The sequence below is a fragment of the Heteronotia binoei genome, chromosome 19 (assembly GCF_032191835.1).
Source record: "Heteronotia binoei isolate CCM8104 ecotype False Entrance Well chromosome 19, APGP_CSIRO_Hbin_v1, whole genome shotgun sequence".
Classification (NCBI taxonomy): Eukaryota; Metazoa; Chordata; class Lepidosauria; order Squamata; family Gekkonidae; genus Heteronotia; species Heteronotia binoei.
The window spans coordinates 44,344,347-44,366,480 of record NC_083241.1 but is presented as its reverse complement, the minus strand read 5'-3'; the positions used below and the strand labels follow the sequence as shown (position 1 = coordinate 44,366,480).

At 45.6% G+C, this 22,134-nt stretch overlaps 1 protein-coding gene across 1 annotated transcript in view; it reads left to right on the top strand.

The window, feature by feature from the left end:
* Positions 1-22,134, top strand: part of TJP1 (tight junction protein 1) — a 327,881-nt gene that overhangs the window by 17,052 nt on the left and 288,695 nt on the right. Inside the window, 1 exon segment of the mRNA XM_060259910.1 lies at positions 8,577-8,709. Within this exon segment, the coding sequence (XP_060115893.1) occupies positions 8,577-8,709 (133 nt within the window).

Here is a 22,134-nt window from a genome sequence, read left to right as displayed (position 1 = left end):
ATCTCCTTGGTGTTGCCTGATGGCCACAGTAAAGGGCAGGGATTTATACGCAGGGATCGGGACCATCTCAGCATGGTGCTTGCAGAGGGAATGCAGCCTTGCAGCTTTTCTCTGTGGCCTCTCTTGTCATTCGTCATTACTTTAATGAGCATCATGCCATTTTGCTTCTATCCCTCGCGAACGAATGACTATAAATACGGAAGATGTTTGCGGATTGATCAGCCGGAGCCAGCGTCAGCTCCTTCTTCTCCTGCTGGGTGTCCGGGAGAGAGACTGATCATGTTCAGCTGAGTTCTACTGACTCGCACACTTTTGCTTTCACAGGGAAAAGGTTACGTGATTTAGAAAGGGGAGGGAGGGGAGGAGGGAGATGGAGGATCACCCAAGGCTTAAAAAAAAGGACCTAGTTAAGAGTTGAGTAGAAATGATGGCAGCCATTTATGGGAAATACTAGGAGTGATAGAAGAAGAAGACTGCAGATTTATACCCCACCCTTCTCTCTGAATCAGAGAGACAGAGTGGCTTACAATCTCCTATATCTTCTCCCCCCACAACAGACACCCTGTGAGGTAGGTGGGGCTGAGAGGGCTCTCACAGCAGCTGCCCTTTCAAGGAGAACCTCTGCCAGAGCTATGGCTGACCCAAGAAGGCCATTCCAGCAGCTGCAAGTGGAGGAGTGGGGAATCAAACCCGGTTCTCCCAGATAAGAGAGCTCTGGCTGACCCAAGGCTATTCCAGCAGGTGCAAGTGGAGGAGTGGGGAATCCAACCCGGTTCTCCCAGATAAGAGAGCTCTGGCTGACCCAAGGCCATTCCAGCAGGTGCAAGTGGAGGAGTGGGGAATCCAACCCGGTTCTCCCAGATAAGAGAGCTCTGGCTGATCCAAGGCTATTCCAGCAGGTGCAAGTGGAGGAGTGGGGAATCAAACCCGGTTCTCCCAGATAAGAGAACTCTGGCTGACCCAAGGCCATTCCAGCAGGTGCAAGTGGAGGAGTGGGGAATCAAACCCGGTTCTCCCAGATAAGAGCGCTCTGGCTGACCCAAGGCCATTCCAGCAGGTGCAAGTGGAGGAGTGGGGAATCCAACCCGGTTCTCCCAGATAAGATAATAATAATAATAATAATAATAATAATAATAATAATAATAATAATAATAATAATAATAATAATAATAATAATAATAATAATAATAATAATAATAATAATAATAATAAATTTTATTTATACCCCGCCCTCCCCGCCGGGGCAGGCTCAGGGCGGCTTACAGAATGTGGCAAAAGCCATGTTAAAACAATAAAACAGTTATACATTTCAATAGCATTTAAAATTTACCATTCAATTTACATAATATAAAATATAAAATCAATCTAAAATAATCTCATCAGTTTCCTATCTCGATTGCTAATGTTAGTGATGGCATGGTGTTCATTTCAGGTTCCATCTTGGAAGGCTAGCCGGAAGAGGGCGGTTTTGCAGGCCCTACGGAATTGGTTAATATCCCGTAGGGCCCGCACCTCTTCCGGCAGTTGGTTCCACCATTGGGGTGCTTTTATAGAGAAGGCCTGTTCTCTGGTTATTTTTAGTTTGGCCTCCTTTGGCCCAGGTACTTCCAGAAGGTTTTGTGAGCTGGATCGCAGTGCTCTCTGGGGAACATATGGAGAGCTCTGGCTGACCCAAGGCCATTCCAGCAGGTGCAAATGGAGGAGTGGGGAATCAAACCCGGTTCTCCCAGATAAGAGAGCTCTGGCTGACCCAAGGCTATTCCAGCAGGTGCAAGTGGAGGAGTGGGGAATCAAACCCGGTTCTCCCAGATAAGAGAGCTCTGGCTGACCCAAGGCCATTCCAGCAGGTGCAAGTGGAGGATTGGGAATCAAACCCGGTTCTCTGAGATAAGACAGCTCTGGCTGACCCAAGGCCATTCCAGCAGGTGCAAGTGGAGGAGTGGGGAATCCAACCCGGTTCTCCCAGATAAGAGAGCTCTGGCTGACCCAAGGCTATTCCAGCAGGTGCAAGTGGAGGAGTGGGGAATGAAACCCGGTTCTCCCAGATAAGAGAGCTCTGGCTGACCCAAGGCCATTCCAGCAGGTGCAAGTGGAGGGTTGGGAATCAAACCCGGTTCTCCGAGATAAGAGAGCTCTGGCTGACCCAAGGCCATTCCAGCAGGTGCAAGTGGAGGAGTGGGGAATCCAACCCGGTTCTCCCAGATAAGAGAGCTCTGGCTGACCCAAGGCCATTCCAGCAGGTGCAAGTGGAGGAGTGGGGAATCCAACCCGGTTCTCCCAGATAAGAGTCTGCACACTTCACCACTACACCAGACTGGCCCTTTCAAGGAAAACTACTGCCAGAGCTATGGCTGACCCAAGGCCATTCCAGCAGGTGCAAGTGGAGGAGTGGGGAATCCAACCCTGTTCTCTCAGATAAGAGAGCTCTGGCTGACCCAAGGCCATTCCAGCAGGTGCAAGTGGAGGAGTGGGGAATCAAACCCGGTTCTCCCAGATAAGAGAGCTCTGGCTGACCCAAGGCCATTCCAGCAGGTGCAAGTGGAGGAGTGGGGAATCAAACCCGGTTCTCCCAGATAAGAGAGCTCTGGCTGACCCAAGGCCATTCCAGCAGGTGCAAGTGGAGGAGTGGGGAATCCAACCCGGTTCTCCCAGATAAGAGTCTGCACACTTCACCACTACACCAGACTGGCTGTGAGGCCCATATCCAAAGCATTCCCCCTCTTTGGCTGCAAGGATCTGCCTCTTTTTCAGTTCCGAGAAGACTAAGGTGGGGAGACACGATAGAGGTTTGTAAAATTATGCATGGAGTGAAGAGAGCTGACAAAGAGAGGTTGTTCTCTCTCTCCCCAAAGTCTAGAACTGGAGGGCACCCAATGAAGATCATGGGCAGCAGCTTCAGGACAGACAAAAGAAAATTCTACTTTACACAGAGAGTTATTAAAATGTGGCTTTTGCTGCCAGAGGATGTAGTGATGGCCACAGGGATAAACAGGGGATTGGATAGTTTTATGGAGGATAAGCAGGGCTATTTTTGTAGGAGTAGCTCCTTTGCATTTTAGGCCACCTGCTCCTGATGTAGCCAATCCTCCAAGAGCTTACAGGGCTCTCTCCTAGTACAGGGCCTACTGTAAGCTCCAGGAGGATTGGCTACATCAGGGGCGGGTGGCCTAATGTACAAAGGAGTTCATCCTACAGAAAAAGCCCTGAGGATAAGTTTATCAGTGACTACTCGCCATGGTGTCTGAGTGGAACCTCCACCTTCAGAGGCATCCATCCTCTGAATCCTAGAGCCAGGAGGCAACATCAGGAGAAGCCTCTATGCTCTGTTGTTGGCTGTCCAGAGGAACTGGTTGACCACTGTGTGAGAATGCTGGACTAGACAGACAGTTGGTCCGATCCAACAGGGCTCTCCTAATGTTCTTATGCACATTCTCTTGATCTGGAATACAGAAACAATTAGAAGGTTTCAGTGACACTATAGCACTTGGTTGATGCTGTGTAAGAGGAAGACCTTTTGGGGGGGGAAATCAATCAAACAGATCCAGCACAAATATTTACCCAAATGCAAACAATAAAAGTGTAAGAGGTGGATCAGGGATGGTTCCAACGGGTAGCAGACGCTGGCTCAAAATGTTCTGCTCTGTGCCTTTGCAGAAGCTGTATAATGTTTTCAGTTGCAAAAACTCGTCTTTCTTGCAGACTCTGTAGAAAAGAGCCACATTCCAGGAGCACCTTAAAGACTAACAACATTTGTGGCAGGGAAGGAGCTTTCATAAGTCAGTGCTCAGTTCTGTTGCAGAATCTAGGTTACCTTGATGCAGAATTTCAGCTGGTTTTGGCTCAAAAAACTATACAGTCATGATAATTACATGGAAAGCATATGTCAGTGTTCCTCTTATTTTTAACATTCTGTTTTCTGATGATGAGTATGGAGCTCCTCAGCACCAGCATTGGCACAATATTATGAATGTCACCTCTTTCTCCCTCCTGCCTGTCAGAGCCTGCCAAAATTTCTTCAGCCACTTCATCTCCCGTATTCAATACACTGTTAGCTATTAAGGTAGATCCAGGAGAGCAGCCGTGTTGGTCTGAAGCAGATGAACAAAGCAAGGAGTCAATAAAACTTGATTTGTCTTAAAGGTGCCACTTGACTCCTGCTTTATTAGCTATTAATTATTTCTTCACCCAAAGAGTAATTAACATGTGGAATTATTTGCTGCAGGAAGTGGTTGCTGCTGCAAGCATAGACAGCTTCAAGTGGGCATTGAATAAACATATGGAGCAGAGGTCCATCAGTGGCTATTAGCCCCAAGGTATAGATGGAACACTCTGTCTGGGCCAGTGATGCTCTGTATTCTTGGTGCTTGGGAGGCAGCAGTGGGAGGGCTTCTCGTGTCCTGGCCCCATTGATGGACCTCCTGATGGCCCTTGGGTTTTGGCCACTGAGTGACACAGAGTGTTGGACTGGATGGGCCTTTGGCTTCTCTTATGTTCTTATGGCTGGGGCAGTGATGCTATGTATTCTTGATGCTTAGGGGACAAGAGTGGAAGGGCTTCTGGAGTTCTGGTCTGCAGGTAGACCTCCTGATGGCCCCTGGGTTTTGGCCACTGTGTGACAGAGTGTTGGACTGTGTGATGTAATGTGTCTATATACACCTCAACACAGCACAGGTGTAAGCTGTAAAATCTTAAGTATTTATTATCTTGTTGACTTGGGTCCAGTCAGTGTCTTCTTGATAACTGGTTTGTTTGAGACACTAATAAACAGTCCTTTTACCCCTTTTGATGCCTGGATATTGTTTGGGTGTTTCTGTGGTCTCTGAGAGACTTCACAGACTGGATGGGCCTTTGACCTGACCCAACATGGCTTCTCTTATGTTCTTATTGGGAGTGGAGACGGCATGGAATAAGCTTCAGATCTCAGAAGCTAAGCAGGGTCGGTACTTGGAATGGAGATCTCTGAGGAAGACTGCAGATGAAGACAGTGGCAGCCCACCTTTGTTTCTCCCTTGCCTTGAAAGCCCCTTGCTGGGGTTGCCAGAAGCTGACTGTGATTGGACAGCTGGTTACATATATGCATTAGACTAGGGGAGGGATGGTGGCTCAGTGGTGGAACATCTGCTTGGGAAGCAGAAGGTCCCAGGTTCAATCCCTGGCATCTCCAAAAAAAGGGTCCAGGCAAATAGGTGTGAAAAACCTCAGCTTGAGACCCTGGAGAGCCGCTGCCAGTCTGAGAAGGCAATACTGACTTTGATGGACCAAGTGTCTGATTCCGTATAAGGCAGCTTCATATGTTCATATGTACTCTTTGTAGCTTAGTCATTTCCATACCCATCTTCCGTTGAGGTCTAGGCTGCAACAGCTTCATTCTCTAGGGGACAGCTTTTCCATCCATTCTTTACCTGATATTGCCATCTACAAAGTGATTGAGACTCATAATTTCTGGAATTTCTCAGTTGTGATTGATCCTTTGCATATTAGGCCACACAGTCCTGATGTAGTCAATCCTCCAAGAACTTACAGAGCTCTTAGTACAGGGCTCCAGGAGGACTGGCTACATGAGGGGGTGTGGCCTAACATGCAAAGGAGTTCCAGCTCCAAAAAAAGCCCTGGTCATGGCCATAATGGCTGTCCAGAGGCACCTGTCAATGTGTTGCTGGCAACCATGGTGGCTGAGGGCGAACCTCTGTTTCCTTCAGCAAAAGGACCTCTTTTGCACTTGAAAACCCTCCTTTCATTTTACTGGGCGTGTATGTGGTGTAGCCAGGAATATAAGTCTAGCCCTCGGGAAATAGGTTAGTTCTTCTTTACAATTGACATTAAAAGAAGACATTTTAGATTTAGTCAGAATTTTACAGAGTGTTCCAGATTCTCCATAGGGCCATTATGAAAAAAAAAAAAAAAAAACCAACTTCCCCTTTTGTGATGTGAATCCAGCTATAAAAGGTTATACGTATCCCAACCTTTTTAAAAAAAAAAAATGACTCTGCAAAAGGCATTTTTGCTCACTTGTTGCAAGAACTCTTAATTGCCTGTTGTAGAAACTCATGTTATTGGGAAGCTTGTTGCAAACAGTCAATTTAACTTTTTTTTCCTGGTAACATCTGATTTGTCTAATTAATGTGGTGTCCTACATCATCATCTCGCCGTTAGGCTAACAGGTTTGTCGATAGCTGATTTGGAAGCGGGCTCTTAAATGTATTTCACTGAAATAGGGAGTCTAGCAGATTTACTGGAAGCAGGGAGGCTTATGTTTGTCACCAGTAAAGGAGCAGTGATATTAAAGAAAGGTGGTGTTTTGTTTTGTTTTTAAATCGACAGTAATTATATTTCCCAAAGCTGACTTAAGACCCTCTGCCAAGCATTGGTAACACCTCCATTTGGCTTAAGAGGACCCAGTATTCATGCAAAGGGACACCTTGAAAGGCCTGGATGACTTCAGCTAACCAGCAGAGGCAAATATCGGAAGTGTGATTCTCTGGAATGACCTGACATCACCTCTTGGCCCTGGTTGACCCAGCGGAGTCTGTAAAAGCTCACAGTTCACTGTTCAGCTTTCTAGGCCAGGATGCTGTGATTCCCCCAAAATAGTTGCTTCTTTGTTTCTTTCAAATATTTATCTGAGTGACATCTTTCATCCCAATGCTCAACCAAGGGTGCATTTATACTACACTAAATAATGCGTTTTGCAATTGGACTTTTACTATGTAAGAACAGCAAAAATCCATTATTTAGTATAGTATGAACATACCCCAAGTGTGGTTTTAGCAGTGGAGCTCACTTATCTGGTTCTTCTGTCACCCCTAAAGATGCTAAGGGGACAACATTTCATATGCAGGCCAGACTAGTGGGAGGCATAGACCAGCCTTTTGTCCCGAGCGGTGGCTAATAATAGTTACTATGGAGGAAGTGTACAGGAAGTCAAAGGGCAATTAAGGTTTATTCCACTCCAGTCTTTCACACTCACATGGTTGTCAAAGGTATGCTTGGAGCCGAGGCATGACAACGCACCATCTGGCCATTTAAACATTAACAGGGAACCTGCAATTCTTTTTAGGTAGATCCAGGTGGGCAGCCGTGTTGGTCTGAAGCAGCTGAACAAAGCAGGAGTCAAGTGTCACCTTTAAGACCAACCAAGTTTTATTTAGAACGTAAGTTTTCGTGTGCTCTTGTGACCATGTCATCAGTTAGTTTGCCCTCTTAATCAACAAACTGCATGTATTCCAGCCACAATACCTGATCCCCTCGTCTGATGAAGTGTGCTTAGAGACCACACGATAGCTTACGTTCTAAATAAAACTTGTTTGGTCTTAAAGGTGCCTCTTGGCTCCTGCTTTGTTCAACTGGAATTCTTTTGCAAGCTCAATGGTGTAGAGACTTTATCAGGTGCTGTCTATAAAGCAGACACTGCAGAATTCTGGGAAAAGGCATTTTCTCCTTTGGAAATTTACAGAATTACATTTCACCCTGTATTTCATGCCACACTGGATACTGCTGTGTGCTTTTTTCGCCTTTCTATACCTTATAAATATTTTTTTTTAATCGTGAGGATCCCCTCCTTGCATCGGGGCTGTAGTCCAGAGAAGCTGTTCTATTCGGGTGGAAAGATGGCATATAAATGTTTTTAAAGCTAATTGTGGAATAAAGTTTTGTTAATCTTTAAAGTGCTGAAGGACTGCTATATATATGTATATATGAAAAAGCTCTGGAATTTGAAAATGAATTATGAGTTGCTGGTTGGGATTGTGTTTCGATTCATTATAAATACAAAACAAAAAAAAGGGAAACAAAGCTGGAAACTGGCCCTGAATTCATCTCGACTGCGCGTACCCACCAGCATCAATATAATTTCCTTTTAATTGAATTGCACCCCCACCCCCAAAACCTCTTATCAAAAAAAGGCTGTGGCTCAGTGGTAGAACCTCTGTGCTTGGCATGTAGAAGGTCCCAGGTTCAATCCCCGGCATCTCCAGGTGGAAGTGCCGGGGCCAGGAGGTGATGGGAAAGACCTCCATCTGAGACCCTGGAGAGCAGCTGCCAGTCTGAGTTGACAATACTGACCTGGATGGACCAAGGGTCTGATTCAGGCAGCTTTATGTGTGTTCAAGAGGGCTTCACAGTGCCCCTGGAACAATACCAAAGCAAGAACCCTCCTGACCAATAGGAAACTGTTACACAGAGGAAGTGTAGCTTAAGCAACATTTACAGCCTAATCTTCAACCCATGAAGCCTTCTCCTCAACCTGCGTTAGGGATACCAGCCTCCAGGTGGGACTTGGGGATCCCCCAGAATTACAGCTCTTCTCCAGACTACAGAGATCAGTTCCCTTGGAGAAAACGGCTGCTTTGGAGGGTGGGCTCTAGGGCACTGTACCCCATTGAGGCCCCTGTCCTCCCCAGGCTCCATCCCCAAATCTCCAGGAGTTTCCCAGCCTGGATATGGCAACTCTAACTTGAGAGGCTCTTCCACCAGAAGAAAAGGCAGAGGAAGACTTCAGACCTTGCTCATAGCTCATAGTTCTTGAGCCTTCTGCTTTTTAAAAAAACTCAAAATGTGCCCTTCTTTCTCTCTAACAGGGTAACACCATCCTCTGAAAACCCCAATGGTTCTAACTGTAGCATAAGCCAAGGAAAGCCTTCTTTGAGAAGAATAAAAGGGAGAATACATAGGAGCAAAAGCCTCGATAGTCTCGATTTCTGCGAGTTCAACGTAAGTACACTCTTTGTTGTATCCTGGCACCGTGCTGATGTGCTTGAGAGCTCTTCTTGTCGGGGAAAGAAGGCTTTGATGTTCGGTAGCTGGTTGTACCAAAGCTTTGGGTTGTACTTATATCAACAGATCCAGTTCTCAAAAGCTCCAGAGTGGGAGATGCCTGCATATGCCCAGAGACCTTTGTCTGCACAAACAGTAGAATGAAGTGTTTCTGGCTGTTGCCATTCAGACTCAGCCTTGTGATTGAATGAGTGCCTTCTTCAATGTTACGAGAGGAAAGATGGAATAGTAGAAGATATGGAATGTTATAAGTTACAGAGCACAATTCCAGTTTAGCCTTCTCCCAGAGAGAGGGTGGGACATTTGGTCATGTGACCTCTCCTTTGCAGTCTGAATTGGTACGCTCTAGGAACAGCTCTACTACCTCATCTACAGTATCCCAGTAGAGTGGCTTACTTTATTTTGCTGGCAAGGAATATTCTCTGGGCTAGTCAAGATGGGCTAGTCAACTGTGGAGAAAATGGTGAGATCGCTGGTTAGGCTGAACTCTGTATCTGTATGTGAAGCTGAGTTGCTGTTTGGATTGGATTGGATTGGGGCAGTCTCATTATGTTTCATTATGTCCTGATGCGTAATTTGTTGTTGTTGTTCAGTCGCACAGTCGAGTCCGACTCTTTGCGACGCCATGGACCAAGCCACGCCAGGCCCAAGTCATGTGGAATTACCAAATCTTATTTTGGTTTCTAAGAAACAGGAATACTGTTCTAAGTTTACTTAATGCATACTTACCTGGGGGTGAGCTCTATCAAACTAACAGTGCTTTGAATAAGCATGTGTAGGATCGGGCTGTAAATATATATTTTTGCAGAAACTGGAAAGAAAAAAGAGCTGTCAGTTTTTTCTGTAAGTTGGTTGCTGGAGGAAGCAACAGCAGAAAGCACTGAATTTCTTTGTTTAAGTCATGGTCAGGAAGAAAAGCTAGATTTTGGTGCAGATATTTTAATCATGCCTGTCAGTCATTGGCAGAATAAATTCCATTAGGAAAGGGGAGGAGAAGATCTGTTTTTAGAGGGCCTGTGTTTGAGGTGGCAAAGGTGGTAGTAGCACATATTTTGGGCTGGTGTTCTTCATTCTGGTCCCCTCGTTGTGAGTATGCACATTCATATGTTTTTATTTTGCAAGGAATTCTGGGGTAAACGTGGCCTCTTTTCCTGCTGAGATCTGGCAAGGGACAAACAAGTATAGTTCAGGTGCCACAGAGACATTGTACATCATACATTAACTGGGGTCAGGAGCAACTAAAGACCCGTGGAAATCCCACCTGAGAGACATTTTGTGAATTATCCTTATAGAAGGCATTAAAATTTAAAGAGAACAGAAACACATATGGATAAATGGAGAGGCATCAGGTTTGATTTCCCAGGTCTCTGGAGATCAATGTTACTCCTTCCTGGTGATGTAAAGGGCTTTTTTGGAAGTAGACTCAGAGATTTGCTTTTGTGTTTTTTTTGAGGCATGCCTGGTGAAGCGGAGCTTCTGTTTGCATGGAAGCTGGAGCTATATTTCATAATCAAGCACTTTCTTTGAGAAAGAAGCTCTCCTGCGATGAGAGAGGTGAAATGTAGAAGCCCTGGACTCAGAGACGTCTGAAAATCAGACGAAGCGTTAAGAATGAGTAAGATGAGGGTAAAATTGATCCAGGTCATATGTTGATGTGCCAAGGAAACAGAAAACTGTTGGAGGCAGAAGGATATATTTGGCTGGCTGACTGATATCGCAAATCCTTGGAAGGCATAAGCGTACTTCTGTGCCCACACTTCCAAATAGGCATGCATTTATAAATGTGGACACTTTTATGACCAAACCAACATACGTCTACATTTCTTATCCTTGCAATCATATAAAACATCTGAAGGCGGCATACTTATTGAGGGGAGGGGAAGAGAAGAGACTTCCCCCTTTTTGCTTCATCTGCCTCAGGAGAACTCATGATTGGTGGGGAATGGAAACCTTGACAGTGTGAATAGGCCCAATGGAAGCATGTGGCAGGTCAGGCATTTCCCTTGCACTCAGCTGAACACCTCCCCAAGATTGCTTTGGGGTAGGCCACAAATTCTGTCTCTGTACCCTCCGTACCTTCAAGTGAGAGCCAGTTTGGTGTAGTAGTTAAGTGCATGGACTTTTATCTGGGAGAACTAGGTTTGATTCCCCACTCCTCCACTTGCACCTGCTGGAATGGCCTTGGGTCAGCCACAGCTCTCGCAGGAGTTGTCCTTGAAGGGGCAGCTTCTGGGAGAGCCCTCTCAGCCCCACCCACCTCACAGGGTGTCTGTTGTGTGGAGGGGAGGTAAAGAAGATTGTGACCGCTCTGAGACTCTGAGATTCAGAGTTTAGGGCGGGATATAAATCCAATATCATCATCATCATTATCTTCTTCTTCTTCTTCTCAATTCAACACCCTCCCCCCAAACCAGCCTTAGCTACCAGCCCTAGTTGCTATTATCAGCCTGAGAAAAGGACAAGTGTGCTAACTGTTGACTATTTGGGAATTGTTTGGGGAGAGGGGAGGCCATTGAATCCCTTCCCCTCCTAGTGCCTTTTGGCTTTCCCAGAACTGCAGTTGGAGAGGATGCTGACAATATGTGATTGGAGAGTGCTTCCCAGACTAATTCATTTGGCTAGCAAAACCTGTCTTTCTCAAGAACCGGCTCTTGCGGATTTCCCCAGTGTTTGCTGAATTTTGCAACTCTGTATTGATGTCTTTAGAAGTGAAATGTTACACGGTCCTACAAATGTGCAAATGCATAGAATTATAAATGTAGAAGCTTGGTTTTCTGGAGAGGCCTTGAAAATGTGGCATTGAGCCTTTCTGAAACAGGGCATTGTGCTGGATTTGAGAGAAGTGCCATCTTTGTGACTGCATTATGAACCAAGGGGACTTTTTTTGTGTGTGTGGCACTCAATCCTGATTCCCTGGACTGGAGCATGTACATTGTAAAACCTGCCTTTGGAAATACTTGCTTTTCAGGTTCTTCTGGTACATTTTGTACATGTACACTCAGAAAGTAATGAGTGAAATATCTTTCTGTGTCGAAAGGTACTCTCTTCTTTCCCTTTGTTAGAAGCTCAGGTTGTACAGAGGATGCTGCTGAGCAAATCTGTAGCATTTACAAGAAGCTATTTTTTGGGAATTAATACTGTACTCATGAGTCTTCTATAGATTTCTTCTCTGCTTCCCTTACATAATGAAAAGGGGAGGGGGAGAGCGCAGTTTCACGGTTGTCTTCTCTCTGGCAGTACTTCTCCATGAGTGTGTTGGAACAGATGAAGCAATAGCACACAGCAAAGGGGGTTCATAAGTTAGAACCTGCCGTTCACTGCAACTGCTACCTGGGCGCCAAGGAGTTTATATAACCCTGCCGTCAGTTGAAAAACTGGCATTGGACATAGCAGGATTTTTTTCTTTGCTTTCAGTTTATATATTGGCTAACCACTGGATTGTTCTTAATTTCTGGCCGAGCTTCAAAGCTGCGTAGCTAAGCTCTCTCTGGTGAAGGACTTTTGTAAGGCAATCATCTTGGTGTTTCGCTGTCGGATGTGATAGTTTGGGTACAGTGTGTCAGTTTCATGAGAGTGGAGCAAAATTTCCTTAAGGTTCTGCTGCTTTTCTCGGAGGTAATCTGATTTCTTTGAGACGGTTGTGTCCTTTCCTTGAGGTATGTGGCTTTCACTCTTTTAAAAAATAATTATATATTTTAAAGTTTACAAACCAGGGATTAATGCATTGCTGCCCAGCGGCCTTAGCATTGAGGCAGCCCTCCGAAGGGAGAGCGGATTTGAAAAGAGAATTTTCTTGCCTACTCCTCCACTATGACATAGGCTCCAAAGGCCTGTATTTACCAGGGGTTGTGCCATTCTTCTGGTTGCTGGATCAAGACGGCTCGTTCTATTTGTCTGCAGCAGTAGAAAAGAGCCAGAGCCCAGGAACACCTTAAAGATTAACAAAATTTGTGGCAGCGGGGGAGCGTTTGTGAATCATTGCTTACTTCTTCAGATACATTTGCCTGCTATTGTCGCTCAGCATCTGAAATCACACCACCCTCCAAGATATAAGGACATGTGGACTCACATTCTAGCTGTACCACCCTGAACATGCCCGATCTCATCTGTTCTCAGAAGCTAAGCAGGGTCGGACCTGGATAGTACTTGGAAAAAGGAAGCAGGAACCAGGGCTGGATTAACAATTAGGCCAAGCCGACACTGGCCTGTGGACCCCCATGCCTTTAGGGGCCCTGGGCTGGCTTTCCCCCCAGGTTTCCCCCCTGCTTGCAGCCCTCTCACACTTTGCCTGACTTGCCTGCTGCGGCTGGCGTCATTGCCAAGTTTGCCTCTCTCTGCCTCTCCCCCACAGTTTTGAGAAAGGGGCTTTTGAGAAGGGGCCTGCAGGCTGCAGTGGGGCTACGGGCCCTGGGACAGGTGCTCCGACTGAGATAATGTGTGAGGGGGCTCCTGAGACTGCATAAGGGCCTCCACAGGGTTTAATCCGGCCCTGGCAGTAACTCACAAAAGCTCATACCTTGCCACAAATGTTGTTATTTTTTGAAGGTGCTATTGTACTTCTTGTGCCATCTCTAATAAATCATCCCTAGTTATTTAAGTGAATGGACAGTTTGGGGCAGGTGGGAAGTGAAAGTTTACCGTCTGAAGAACTCTCCGTGTTATCTGTTTGATAATCTGGCTCACATGTGAGTGGGATAAATAATTTGGAACTTACACACACACACACACACTTTTCCCTTTGTGTATTGAGATGCTCTCATAACCTTGAGCAGGTTGATTTCCCTTTGCATGTGTGTGTTTGTGTTTTGCCCATTTAGCTGAAGCTATTTGCAACATTTCATTTGTCCTGGAGCATCCTCAGTCCTCATTAGAATCTGTGGGGTCTGTGGAGAGGCTTCTTTCTTCTGGTTTATTTACAAAATTGCATTTTCCGGCGTGGTCCTCCTGATCTCCTTCCTTGTCTGCGGGTAGCCTGATTTTCTGGCTGCCTTCACTGCCAAAAGTTGCCCACTCTGCTATTTGTTTCAGTCATGGTTTATTCGCGATGCGCTCACTTTCACAGTATTCAGCTTGTCTGCTCTTTCCACCCTCCACTTCCTTTCCCCCTGTGCTTGAAGCTGAGATTGGAGACTTCCTGGGATGCTGTGACTCTTGAGAGCCAGTTTGGTGTCATAGTTAACTGTGTGGACTCTTTTCTGGGAGAACCGGGTTGGATTCCCCACTCCTCCACTTGCAGCTGCTGGAATGGCCTTGGGTCAGCCAGAGCTCTAGCAGAGCTGTCCTTGAAAGAGCAGCTTCTGGGAGAGTTCTCTCAGCCCCACCAGAATAGAGCCAGTTTGGTGTAGTGGTTAAGTGCATCTCCAGTTAAAAGGACCAGACAGTAGTTGATGTGAAACACCTCAGCTTGAGACTCTGGAGAGCTGTTAGTGCCAGTCTGAATAGAAGTACGTAGCATAATGAGCTAATGGTCTCATTGACTGTAGTAGCTTCATGCATTCATTCATTATCGGGGTGGAGCCATGGCTCAGTGGAAGAGCCTCTGCTTGGCATGCAGAAAGTCCCAGGTTCAATCCTCACCATCTGCAGTTGAAAGGATCAGGCGGTAGGTGATGGGAAAGACCTCAGCCTCAGACCCTGGAGAGCTGCTGCCAGTCTGAGTAGACAATACTGATTTTGATGGACCAAGAGTCTGATTCAGTAGAAGGCAGCAGTTATATGTACATAAGAACATAAGAGAAGCCATGTTGGATCAGGCCAACGGTCCATCCAGTCCAACACTCTGTGTCACACAGTGGCAAAAAAATTTATATATACACACACACTGTGGCTAATAGCCACTGATGCTCCATATTTTTATCTAAACCCCTCTTGAAGCTGGCTATGCTTGTGGCCGCCACCACCTCCTGTGGCAGTGAATTCCACATGTTAATCACCCTTTGGGTGAAGAAGTACTTCCTTTTATCCATTTTAACCTGTCTGCTCAGCAATTTCATTGAATGCCCACGAGTTCTTGTATTGTGAGAAAGGGAGAAAAGGACTTTTTTCTCTACTTTCTCCATCCCATGCATTATCTGGTAAACCTCTATGTGTTCATGTGTATATGTGGAGCACATGCCTTAATCTTTTTTTCTTTAGGGTTTACCAAGGAAAGTGATTGTGTTTGTTTCAGCTTCATACCAATGAAAATCCTGTCTGCGTTCATGAATATTTTTATTAATTCAAAACCAAGATGAAACTGGCTATCTTTAAAGCTTTAGCCAGGCATGTTCTCACTTTTTCTCCCCCCAAAGAAATCTGCAGGTTTAAACAACCAGTATGTAGCACTTCACTATTAATTAGAATTCGGCGCTACATCGAAACCTAAAAAGATGGCTTTACTGTTGGAGAGAAACAGAGAATTTCTTCCTAGACCAACTGCAGGCACAGAGATGTTCTTGTAAATTATAAACCTGAATGATTTATTAGTGGTACCATCTGCTGCTGATTATGCTTATGAACCTGATTGAATTAAAGGCTCTAGTCTCTCACTGTAGACTTCTGCTCCAATTTGCTTTGCAACGTGTGAAGTGACAGAGAAAGGGGTGCAAAGCTGGAGGAGAGGAAAGGGACGCCCTTTGCGCCAGCTTTCTCCGCTGTTGCTTCACTTTCCAGCTCTATGTGTTCTTCTCCCTCCACCCTTTTTATCAACCAGAATGCATAATGATGATGAAGTGGGCTCTAGCCCAAGAAAGCTTTATTTCTAAGGAGCTACAAGACTCCTTTTTGTTCTCTGTTTACTTTCTCTGTTTACTTGGGGAGGGACGGTGGCTCAGTGGTAGAGCATCCGCTTGGTAAACAGAAGATCCCAGGTTCAATCCCCTGGCATCTCCAACTACAAAAGGGCTCAGGCAAATAGGCGTGAAAAACCTTTGCTTGAGACCCTAGAGAGCCGCTGCCAGTCTGAGTAGACAATACTGACTTCGATGGGCCAAGGGTCTGATTCAGTATAAGGCAGCTTCATGTGTTCATATGTACTGGAAAAATTTATATGCTGCCTCTGCATAAACTTGCTGAAAGTGCCTTACAATTAAGACCCTACAACACAGACTTTAAAAAAAAGCTAAAGCCATTTAAAAGATGGAAAGGAAAGGTCCCCTGTTTCCGACTCTGAGGTGACGTTGCTCTCACAACGTTTTCACGGCAGACTTTTTTATGGGGTTGTTTGCCATTGCCTTCCCCAGTCATCTACACTTTCCCCGCAGCAAGCTGGGGACTCATTTTACCAACCATGGAAGGCTGAGTCAACCTCGAGCCAGCTACCTGAAAACCCAGCTTCTGCTGGGGATCGAACTCAGGTCGTGAGTAGAACTTAGGACTGCAGTACTGCAGCTTTAGCACTCTGCGCCACGGGGCTCTTCTATGAGCAGGACATAAAAACAGAGGCAAGCGCACAGTGAGCAGCTAAAAAGATCTCTTTCCTATCAGTGTATTTGTGCGTTTGTGTGTGTAAGTGCCAACTTATGACAACTCCAGGGGGTTTTCAAGGCATGTGGTTAAGCAGAGGTGGTTCGCCATTGCCTTCTACTCATCCTTGGTCATTGCTGGTGCTTTATATAGCTCCCCTCCCCTTTCTGAGAGCACTAAGCACAGTTTAGCGCCAACGAATTTTGTTAAGACGGCAGATTTGGCACATGGCTGCTTTTGCACTGCAGGGCCGATGCTCTGGAGTATTGCAAGTTACTATTCTTTTCCTCTTCTTAGTAGTATAGAGTAGTATAGAGTAGTATAGAGAGTACAACGGCGGCTGCTTTTGTGGGTTCTGCATCTCTGCGTTATTTGAATCTTCACCACTCATGAACTTCTGTTTTAATTCCTCGTGTCCTTATTTCCTGAGCATTTATGATAATGCAGCACAAGAGGGAATGGCTCCATTAAAGTCAGCAATGTTACAACTTGGGTGGGGTGCGATTATGCACAGGGGGTGGGTGTGAAGTTCACAGGCAGCTGGAGCTGCCAGAGGAACCACCCAGTGGCTATTCTGGGCCCCCTGTTTGTCCAGTCATCCATGCTGAGATACTCAGGCCACCAAATACTACAAGCCATTGTGTGAACCCTCTAACACAGGGGTGGCCAAACTGTGGCTCAGGAGCCACAAGGGGCTCTTTCACACATATTGCATGGCTCTTGAAGCCCCAAATGTCCCGTCAGCTGACTTGGAGAAGGCATTAGTCTCTTTAAATCATTTCTCCAAGCCAAGCCAGCTGGCAGCTTGAAGAATTCATTTAAAGTTGCTTTATTTCCACCTCTCCCTCCCTCCCCTTCTCCCATCTTCCTTCCTTCCTTCTCTCAAACATCTGCCATTTATTCTATGTGGCTCTTAAGCAAGCTTGGCTACCGCTGCTCTAATGAAGAGTTTCATGCCAGCAGAATGTGGGGCTTGTTCCAGAGAGGGCAGCAGGGTCTGGTTGGGCTCTGGCTACTGCCTGTCTCAGAGCTGTCCGTGGTCCTGAAGACCGACCCAGCCTCTTGCCTGGCCACTGGCTTTCTCCTGACCCCAGCTCTCTGGGGCTGACCATTGCTGACTCCCCCACAATTGATCCCCATTGTCATCTACTACCTGTGTGCATTTGGACTACCTGTGTGTGTTCTGAATCCAGTAGCCAGCAAGGTGTAGTGCTTAAGTGCCGCCGATTCTAATTTAGAGAACTGGGTTTGATTCCCCATTCTTCCTCTACAGGAAGCCTGCTGGGTGACCTTTGGCTAGTCACCATTCTCTCAGAGCTCTCTCATCCCCACCTGCCTCACAGGGTGCCTGTTGTGGGGAGAGGAAGGGAAGGTGATTGTAAGTTGATTTGAGTCTCCTTAAGGCAGAGAAAACTGGTGTGTTAAAAACCTGCTCTCTAGGGTTGCCAGCCTCCAGGATATCTCCCATTATTATAACTGATTTCCAGGCGACCAGGACCAAATTCCATGGAGAAAATGGCTGTTTTGGGGGGTGGACTCAATGGCATTGTATCCCACCGAGGCTTCTCACCTCCTCAAACCTTGCTATCCCCAGATGCCATCTCCAAAATCTCCAGGTATTTCCCCAATCCAGAGCTAGTCACATTTGAAGCTTGTGTGTGTGTGTGTGTGGTGTTATTAGGCCTGCCTTCGTATTAGCAATCCTAAAAGCTTGAGATGACAACCTTTATGTTTCCATTTAGCCTCTGTATAGTTCTCGAATGCAAAGAATTTGATGTCCTCAAACCCTCAGTTGCTACTGTAGATGTAATTAAAATCAGCTGTGAAAAAGCCATTCTAAAACGAGCGCATCGGTTATCTCATGCCTTGCCTAATAGGCTGCTGACTTAGGGGATATTTTTATTGGAAAAGATGGCTCAGTTGCAGCCTTCATTTTATTCAGATCTGCTGGCCAAGTTTGCTCTTGCTTATAAATCCTCAAATAGAAGCACTTTTGAGGCATTCAGCTGTTATTCAATAAGATGTGATATTTAAATGGAACCGTTTGATTTTTTTTTTCTAATGCTCTGTTTCCAAAGGGAGACATCTATGTAGCAAAACCTAACTGCCTTGCATAGCAGTAGGAAAAACCTAGTTTCCGTGAAACGTGAGAAATGCTGGGTTTTTGAATGGCCATGGCTTGCATAGAGCAAACTGCATTTTGAGTTTCTTAGCAGTTCTGTTTCTTTCCTGTGAATGGAAAGGAAAGCTTTGCCACCCTGTGGGGTGTTAAAGATGTCCTTAATTTGGTGATGCTCATGGAAGTGTGCACATTATGCATCTATTTCATTGACCAAAGCCTTCTGTAAAAGCCCATTCATGCTTCAGAAACTTATCGTAATGCAATACAGCAGGTGGACATTGGGTGTAATTGAAATAATTCACAGACAGTGATTAAGTATGGAATTCACTGCCAGAAGATGTGGTGAGGGCCACAGGAATAAACAGCTTGAAATGTCTATCAGTGGCTACTAGCTAGGGTGACTGAGAGGAACCTCCATGTTCAAAGACAGTCAGCCTCTGAATCCCAGAGCCAAGAGGCAACATCAGGTAAGGCCCTGGCCTCTGTACCCTGTTGCTGGCCCTCCAGAGGAACAGGTTGGCCACTGTGTGACCCAGGGGGCTGGACTAGATGGACCCTCATTGGTCTGATCCATCAGGGCTCTTCTGATGCTCTTATGAGAGTCTCTGCCTCTATGCCCTCTTGTTGCCCCTCCAGAGGAACTGGTTGGCCACTGTGTGAGACAGGAGGCTGGACTAGATGGACCCTTGCTGGTCCGACCCGGCAGGGCTCTTCTGATGTTCTTATGAAGGTCTTGGCCTCTGTACCCTGTTGCTGGCCCTCCAGGTTGGCCGCTATGTGAGATGGGATGCTGGTCTAGATGGACCATTGGTCTGATCTAGTAGGGCTCTTCTTATATTACTTCAATCTACTACCTTAATGCTTTTTTTTAACACAGATCCTTTTTTATAACATCACAATGTGGCTTTCGTTTCATTTCCAGCATGGAGAAGATGAATCCCTTTGGTGTTATCCTAGCATAAAACTATGAGCTAATAATGGTGTCTTTTGATTGTTTCTTAAGAGGCATAAGAACATAAGAGAAGCCATGTTGGATCAGGCCAACGGCCCATCCAGTCCAACACTCTGTGTCACACAGTGGCCAAAAATTTTATATACACATATACACTGTGGCTAATAGCCATTGATGGACCTCTGCTCCATATTTTTTATCTAAACCCCTCTTGAAGGTGGCTATACTTGTGGCCGCCACCACCTCCTGTGACAGGTTACAATAATTGTGTGAAAGTCCCTAATAATAAATCATGGCTTTCTTGCGACTGAACTTATTAGAGACATATACCTCATCTTCAGAGAATGGCAAGTCTGCAGTCAATTGATACAAAGCTGTTGGAACAATAGATAACAACAAACAATTTGTAGTTATAGTTGTAGACGAAGAACAGAAATGAGCATAATGTTTTAGTAGACGTTAACTCCATTTATAGACTGCCTTTCTCACTGAGACATAAGTTAGATTGTAAGAATTTAGTCATTTTGGTAGACTCCACCCCTATCCGGGATAGCTCAGGCTGGCAAGATCTCATCAGATCCCAGAAACTAAGCAGGGTCAGCCCTGGCTAGTATTTAGATGGGAGACCTCCAAGGAACACCAGGGTTGTAACCTGGAGGCAGGCAACAGCAAACCACTTCTGAATGTCTTTTGGCTTGAAATCCTATGAGGTTACCATAGGTCATGTGTGACTTGATGGCAAACAATCATCAACAACAGTAGCTTCAAGGTAGGTCATAGCAAACTACAGCTGTGCCTCCAGGGCTTTTTTGTAGCAGGAACTCCTTTGCAGCTGGGTTTGAGTCCAGTAGCACCATAGAGACCAATGAGAATTTTGAGGTATAAGCTTTTGAGAGTCAGGTACTAAACGTAGGAACATAAGAGAAGCTATGTTAGATCAGGCCAATGGACCAGCCAGTCTAACACTCTGTCACACTGTGGCCAAACCCCAGGTGCCATCAGGAGGTCTGCAGACTCCAGAAGCCCTCCCACTCGAATCTCGCTGTTCTACAACATAGCTGCCCTCTGTTTCTAATCGATGCATTTTAATCCTGTACAACACGTGACCCTCCCTGTTGTATCTTCCCAACAAGAGAGAGAGACTAGTCCAGTAAGTTTCATGACAGAGAAAGGATCCAAACCCAGGTTTCCCTAATCCAAGTCTCACACCAGTCGCTACACCAAGTCATTTCTGTTTATGCTTGCAGCAGTTTCTTCTCTATGGCTTCATGCCCACAGCCATTCCTCGGTGCTGTTTTAAATGTATGAAACTCTGACGAGTCTGTGGATTCTCTGGTCTTGATGCTGTCAGAGTCTTCTGTGTAATCCCCAGTGCTCATTCTGAGATGCACCTCAGGAGAACTCACATGATCTGTTGTGGTTTTAAAGCAGCCACAGCTGATGTTTGTTCCGACTGTAGGAGGGAAAACAGATCTGCGATTCGCCCTGCCCCAGTGGTACCACCTTCGGCTTGAGTGAATGTGAGATAAAGCGTAGGAATGTTTCCAAGAGCCGTTAATTTGGAAGAGCTGATTATCTGCCTGAAGAGTGTCGCCGACAGCTGATGCGGCCAGTGACAGGACCGCATGAAGAGCAGTCAGCACTTTTTAATTTCAAAAGATTGTGCTTGTCTTCTGATTTGCCTGAGTTTTAATGCATATGGGAAGACTGTGTTCCAGAAACTGGAAGATGGCAGTAAATCCTTTGTGTGTGTCTTTTTGTGCGTGTGGAGAACACTGTATGTTTCTGAAAATCGCATGCTGGGAATTGTCTTGCAAGGGAGATGGTGTTTCTCACAACTTGTGCCTGTTTTGTTTTTTAATTTAAGTAAGAGACCAGAACTCCAAAAGCCCTCTCACCGTTGTTCCCCAAGCACCAAGAATACAGAACATCAGTGCCCCAGACATAGTGTTCCATCTATTGTTGTTGTTCAGTTGCATAGTCAAGTCCGACTCTTTGCGACCCCATGGACAAAGTCACGCCAGGCCCTCCTGTCTTCCACCATCTAGACTTTGTGGCTAATAGCTGCAGATGGACCTCTCCTCCATATTTTAATCCATATGATTAATTCATTCATGTTATTATATCATACTACAGCTTGTGGGGGGAGGTCTTTGAAAAGAGGGTGGGATTTGTATTAGGCAACATCGTATATTCATGGGAAATGGTGCCCTCTGATGTTCTCATACATCAGAGCATGTTGTGTCCACTTGAGGATGTGGGGTGGTATCTGCCATCTACCCTATGAGCTCTTGGTGTGTGTGGAGTCTTATGCTGAGCTAGGAGTGCTAAAGTAGGTAAAAGAGAATCAAGGGGTTTTTTCCTTCTACACTTACTTAGAATCATAGAGTTGGAAGGGACCTCCAGGGTCATCTAGTCCAATGCCCTGCACAGTGCAGGAAACTCACAAATACCTCTACTACTTATAAAGTAGTACTTGTTACTATTACTTATAAAACCATCTTCTTGGGTAATGATAGACACTTTTTTCATTTTAAATATACTGTGTATGTGTAACCTGTTCAAAGCGGGTGACGTTTTTTCATAAAAAGCAAAACATTTTAAAATGTGAAGTATGGAGTAATCTCTCTTCCCTCCCTCCCACTCCTCCATTGTTGGAGTGATAATGCAGTGCTCTACTCTCACCCACATGCTCATGTATAAAGATCAATAAATCAAATTACAGTTTTCATGACCAGCCTACTAAAAATACAGCTCAATCTCTTTTATGTCAAACCGGAATGCTGATTCATACATTAGTGGTGATGATATAACCATGCTGTTTAAAAGAAGAGGGGACTGGGAA